Raw genomic sequence first — 6,908 nt, 5'->3', positions numbered from 1 at the left:
TTCGTTAGTCATCTTAAGGCACATGCGACGGGCATTTAGAGGCATATGACAAAAGACAAGAACATCGGTTCGGCGTCTTTTTGTAACATGTATCATATTTTTCATTCGATGTAGCCTTATATTAAAAGACAGTACACAAAAATACACAGCGTGAGTAGACCAACCCTCATAGAACGCGTAGAATAAGCTCGCATATATTACTACTATGAAACGAGTGCGTGGTTTTCGTGGCTGTTTGGAATGTTGGATGAAAATTCTATTTTTTGCGATGCTACTTCTGGTAAAAGTGATGTCACTCACAAATGTACTTTAGACTGCTTAATTTGTACTTGTACGTAGGTTCCGACTACTCATCACTGAAGTGAAATCAAATTAAACAGCTCAGTATAAAATTGACGTTCTAACCAGTGAAAATTTATATGGTAGATCAAAAATTACTATGAAGAAAAACAGATGCATCCTAGTACTCAACCAGAAAAGGACATTAGGGGACAGTGTCCGCGATAATTCAATTATTGATGCATTTATGTTGTGATCTGTTTTTGCATTATCACTTGTAATGTTGTAAGATGGGCCTATTCGCTTTTACACGTCCACATACGTTCCGTCGACACAAAAGACATTCACCGTGATCCTGCTGAATGCAAGCTCTGCTAAGTGAAAGCGAATGGTACTGTCTAGGTAGGCTCTTTTCACTTCATATTTAGATTCATCTGACAACATAACAAACGCAATTTTCTGCGTTAGTTCTGCTTAGATTTTTAAGTAAATCAACTTTATTCAACTGATACATTAATTTTTGGATTGCTGTGTTAGGAAAGCTTCGGATTCATCCAAAAAAGCGAATAAATGTGCAGAAGAAGCCAGAACTCCCCTGTCAAATATGTTGCGTATCTAGTATCTTTCATCTGTTATCCCAAAAACCCTGTAATAATCCATTTGGAAATATCAAAGTTGTGAAAAACAAGCAGGCACAACAGGCTTCACTGGACTGACAGACGGACCCGGTACACCCTTCGCTGAAAGTCATGAGGGAAGATTTAGGAATAATAGCTGAATATTTTCACATAGCCCATAGATTGCAGATCGATGAAAGCAGCAAAATAAGTGACTTAACAAACGCAAAAAGACCAATTCTCTGCTTAAGCAACCAGCTGTTTCAAGTCTACAAAACAGGTTTCGCCTGAACCACAAATCCTGTCCACACTGCCAGTATTTCATTTTTACAGATTAAGAACACATTTGAAGTAACCAATATTTAGCAAAATATTTTTATTCTGAAAGATGTGATACACCTCAAACAGTCCAGTACCATGAATGCTTTTCTTGTAAATGATGAAAAAAAGATGTACGATTTCCACTGCTAAATAATTGTAGAAAACTCTAGTTTGATTAATTAAGAATTGGAAACAAACCATCAATACTGACTGAAATATTCACTGCGATATACATTCTATAACGCATACACGTGTATGACAATTTAGAAAGGTTTTTCTACCTGTGTAGTCACTTTTCCACATATTCTGTTCATTCAGCCGAGAGGTTTTTGTTTAGACCAGGGGAATAAACGGGGCGACAAACAAGCGAACTCTGAAGTATGCCTAAACTCATTTGAACGGTGGCAAAAACCTGTACTAGGTACCTGCATTTGGCTGATAGATTGTCGTCATCCACAGATATCTAGTAAAGTTTAATTGCACCTACTCCACACATTCTTATCCTGTGTGTGTGCTCAAAATGCAGTTTGTTCATTTATTGTAGGACTGTGTACACTGTCCTTGGTGTTTCCGGTTGCTGATTAGGTGCATGTAGTTCTTTCCGCCGATCTTGCACACTGTTCAGCTCCAATCCGGAATAATTTATTTGTTCAGCCGTGCGCACGCCTTCCCTAGCTGCTTGCTTTTAGATAGTTTTCAAATAGCGTTCTTTCGAGTAAGCCTTTCGTCGTTGTACAACTTGCGATGACGCAAAGTACTGAATTTTTCTAGCTAGCATATACATATCATACGAGAATTCTGGAGAAATGCTTGTCTCATCACGGCAAAAAAGTTAGAAAATAGACATCTTGATGTGCCAAAAAATCTGAACTGTATAAAGCTTTCAAAACTCAAAAGTGTAAAATGGGTCAGACATATCTAGTGGTGTTGTCGTTACTACATCCCAGACAGGGTGACAAGGGTGATGGATTTATTAAGCGGGTAAACAGCATGAAGCCGGAATCTTATGCTAAGGGACGCTTGCGGACAAACTGCCGATAAATAATTTCCAGAGAGGTTATAATGCCTTATATGAGACTAGAAAATACCGAAGGGTCTAGAATGGATACCAAGTAAGAGCAGATTGTACGTCTATTACCCCGCCATATTCATAGTGTACATTTAACATATTTTGTTCCGCTGATGTTAGAAGTGATTATAGTGGCTATTTTCGATGACTGCTTGATATTTCCTTGTTTACTTCCCACTGACGAAAATGAAAAGATTTAATGGTCAAAATAGTTGATGGACTTTGTAAACAAATGTCCATGCAAGTGCTTTACAAGCATTCTGATTGACCGCACCGCTAAACAGAACCCGTTTGTACTTATATGTTGCTTTTATTACGCATATTATTTCGTAGTTACACAATTTGCATATCAGTAAACCCCTTCATGCTCCATGTATTTCGATGAAAAATCAAAGTCCCGACACCATTCCGCCACATTGCTTGATCTAAGGAACCACAAATCGATTAAACATTTCCCGGAGCAGGAAAGTGTGCAGTTTAAAAACTCAGAACCGTGAAAGGCCAATGTATTCACAGAGTAAAAATAGTGGAAGTTACTGCACACGCAGAATTTAAGAATAATAAAATAATAGCTATTGACATGCTCAAGTGGAAATTGCAAAATAACGCAGCTACAGACCACACTTTATTGCATGCCACGCCACAAATCGATTAAACATATTTCCCGGAGCAGGAAAGTGTGCAGTTTAAAAACTCAGAACCGTGAAAGGCCAATGTATTCACAGAGTAAAAATAGTGGAAGTTACTGCACACGCAGAATTTAAGAATAATAAAATAATAGCTATTGACATGCTCAAGTGGAAATTGCAAAATAACGCAGCTACAGACCACACTTTATTGCATGCCACGCATTAGCACATATATTCTTATCAGGAAAACACAAATACGTGGGTGAAAATGCTCGAATTCAGTGATTGTTACCTTTTAAATATAAACGATAACATAATAGTCACAGCGCAAATAGTGTTGGGTACCTTTGCAATGAAGACAGATGTTATTTCCAAGTATAACGGCGTGATTAAAAGAGCCAAATTATGCTACCTAGTGCAGCCACATGAGTGCCGATAAAATATCAAGCACCATGCTCCATAGCCACACCAAATAAAATTTAGCTTAGAAAGACAAAATAACAACAACTGTGAGAACACGGTCCGATTAAAATTTGCAAATGACAGGCTAAAGGTGTCACATGGAACTTCATTAAATGGGAACATCTATGTCCCGATAACTCGGAATGGTAAACTATCACACTATAATAGACGGTGGCAAATCCAATAAACTGAAACACCCAGGTTACTGGAAAGAACAAACCAATCAAAAAAATCCTGCTACCCACAGATCAATGTGAAACGTCAAGAAAGTATGAACGAAAAGGGCACCTAGCAAAATGCAATAAACCTAAAGTGAGTAAAGCTAAGCGCCCTGTAAAAAACTGAAAAGGTTAATGGAGAAATAAAAAAATGAAAGCAAGAGCAGTGGCAATCATACTAGCAACGGTAGCAGTAATAGCGATGGTAATAGAAACAGTAATGGAAGTTAGCAATGTTGTGGAATGTAGGTAGCTTGGGTGCGCTGTTCGGTTGTTGGTCTGTTCGCCGAGCTTGGCAGTTGGATTGCAAACGTTTCATCACCAATCGAGGTGAAATCGTCAGTGCAGGGTTGAGTGGGTGAATTCCTCCTCTTCTACCTGTGATTACANAGCTCGGCGAACAGACCAACAACCAGTAATAGAAGTGTGGTTTGCATGAATGTCCCCTTTCCATAATCTAAGCCCCACATACAATCGGCTGTGATGACAAAATTTTGATAAACCCCATGATGATTACTTATTGAGGGACATTTTCTTCTCAATCCGCCAAAGTGCTTTTGGACTGGGACTTCTTACGTTCACAATGAGTGACTTGCATTTGCCTGTGGTTTTGAGATCTCTGCGTACTTGGGACATTTGTGTACATTTGTGCCATTAACTCCCACATCAGAACTAGCATGACGGTCAATTTACGCCAGATTTGCGATACTTCACTGCGATGTTGCCCAACATTCTTTGAAGAACGTAAACCATTGTTTGTCCTTTATTCTGTTGATAGCCTTAACACGAGACTTTTCATGCCAAACATTCTAATGTAGATTGGATGCATCTTGGGTGACTGTAGGGGGCACGAATTCGGGTGGGCCGCTTGTCCCGTTTGGTCTAGAATTCTCCTATATCACCTTCACATTTATCGGCTGTATTCAACTTCACTTTTGTAACCATGCTCTTCAAAAATGAACGATAATTAATGTACGAAGTAATTAAAGAATCATAAAAGCAACAGCAACAATATTAGTTCAATATTTATTAGTGATAGTCGGCGGGCTGAACCACCTCCTTGTGGTGCCGACTGGGTGGCCTGGTCTTCAGTCAGAGTGAGCTAAGTGTTCATCAACTCTGGACAGAGATAACCACCATGTTGGTTTCATTGTGTTAGTTACTCTCGACAACGCATACTACGAATCATCTGGCGCCTCCGCACCAGGCCCAACCAATACACAGAAAGACTCGTCGGGTTCACGTTTGAGGACTGTGGCAAGTGCTGCAAATCGGAAGCTGGCTTTGTAGCCCACTATCGAATTTACGACAATAAAAGTGGTGGTTTGTTGCTCAGTTGGCCTGCGCTGATTGTTCCCGTCTTCCTTCGACGAACATTGGCCGAAGTCAACATCGCCGGCACACAAAGCCCACATAGCATAATGCAGATAAGCTTGGCCGAGTGAAGTATTCCGGTACCCGCTGGTCCCAGCAAGAGCCACAATCGCTCTTACGCCTGGCTAACAATTTATATCCATCTTGTGGCACGCAAACCGAACTGTTCACGAGACTGGAGCAGTATTTTCCTGGTCGATCGGCCATCAGCATTAAAACCAGGTTACGGGTGCTTAACTGGCAAGCACAACAGGACGAATCATCATCTGGTGGATCCCGGTCAACTAAAGGAGATCTGCCGAGCCAAATACGCCGCCATCCAGACCTTATACTACCAAAAATGGAAAGATGCAGCGTCTGCTGTGCCCGATGGGTCATGGAAAGATTTATACAAAGGTAATTGAGGCCTAACTATAGACGCCGAGAAGTATTGGAAACACGTGGATGGCCGACCAAGTCGCATAGTAATACCATCTAACTGGAGCTTGATCGAGCCAATTATAGGATAAGAATGCGGGGATCCGTTTAACAGGCAATTCGGCCTCAGGCCTGAACAAGCTCATGGCAGGATGCTTCGGCGGTTCAATGCCAAATTGCTCGCTGGATATTCCAACCCACTTTTATTATCTGGGAATTGTCCCTTACATCTGTGTTGAGTCCGTATTATTCTAGTTCCGAAGGTCCCAATTCCGACTTCACCAGAACAACTGAGACCGACCGCCGTGTCACCGAATCTTGTTCGTTGTTTCCATAAGGTGCTTGCTGATCGCTGGAGTCGTAGATTGCATTTCTGCATCGATACGGCTGTTTGAAAGCCACATCGCTGTTGCATGCCCTGCTTCTTCACTCTTCAGCGTCTGCTTCTAACCTCAGTTTGACGTTTGTTCGTAACTCGAAAGCGTTTGATTCGGTTTGGCATGACACAGTCGTCAGATCTGCCGAGGTGTTTGGAGCGCCGTCACCATCAGAATACTGTAGCAGTATTTCCCAGTTCTGAGGTTGATTACCACAGAGGTATGAGGCAAGGTGATACACTCTCCCCATTATTATTCATTATGGCAATGGATTGTCGATGCTGCCTCCATTAAAATACCAGTTCCATGACGCTTAAGTAGATGGTTTTGCCATCGCTGACGACCGGGTCGTGTGTGCAGAAAGTCAAGCAAGCCTTAAAGAGAAGATTGAAGCTTCTGCGGTCGAGTTGGGAAGAGCTGGCATGAAAATATAACCCCGTAGGAGGAAAGTGATTGTCATTTGTGGAGTCAGGAAACATTGGGTAACAGCAGTCTCAGTCGAACCATTTCGCTTCGCCGAGGAAATAATCACCCCTCTGGGTCCGACAGACACCGTAACATAGTTTGGCATTCCCTTAACTTCCAAGAAGAAAGGGGTCTTTAACCACAAACAGCACCTTCTCAAAATACTCGAAGAATTGACGCGTGTCCCGCTAAAGCCGCAATAAAGAACGGATATCACTAGGATCTACCTGATATCGAGGCTGACCTATCCACTCGTGCTCGGCCAAGTTCACGGGAACACGCTAAAAATATTGGACAACTACATCAAGCAATATATTCGTGGATGGCTACGTCTACCCAAGGACCCCTCGATCAGCTACGTCCATGCCGGTAAACGACGTGAAGGACTTGGTACCCCAATCCAGATGCAGCGAAGAACGCATATGGAAAATCTCCTTTCTACTCAGTGCCGAGTACTACGCAGTGTGGTCAACGAGTCCGCATTTGGCAAAATTGTTCGGGCTCTCAGCCTTCTGATCCGAGTCCATGGTGCATGCGTAAACATCAAGGGAGGCTAGTGGCTGCTTGGGGTGATGGTCTGCACAACAGCGTTGACGTTTGCGGTTTACGAGAGTTGATCGCTTCGCCCATCTCGAATCGAAGGCTCGTATTTCCGGTACAAATGTACCCGCGGATATTTA

At 42.0% G+C, this 6,908-nt stretch overlaps 1 protein-coding gene across 1 annotated transcript in view; it reads left to right on the top strand.

Moving 5' to 3' along the window:
- The window catches only part of T265_12084 (hypothetical protein), a gene marked incomplete at both ends in the record, with an annotated part of 7,872 nt that extends 3,915 nt beyond the window's left edge, over window positions 1–3,957 (top strand). The window contains one exon of the mRNA XM_009179036.1: window positions 3,845–3,957. Coding sequence (XP_009177300.1) covers window positions 3,845–3,957 — 113 coding nt within the window. The remainder of the gene's footprint in view (window positions 1–3,844) is intronic.
- Window positions 3,958–6,908: the final 2,951 nt, after the last annotated feature.

The sequence above is a fragment of the Opisthorchis viverrini genome, assembly GCF_000715545.1.
Source record: "Opisthorchis viverrini unplaced genomic scaffold opera_v5_833, whole genome shotgun sequence".
Lineage (NCBI taxonomy): Eukaryota > Metazoa > Platyhelminthes > Trematoda > Opisthorchiida > Opisthorchiidae > Opisthorchis > Opisthorchis viverrini.
Note: the sequence above shows the minus strand (reverse complement) of the source record. Positions and strands in the feature narration are given on the sequence as shown.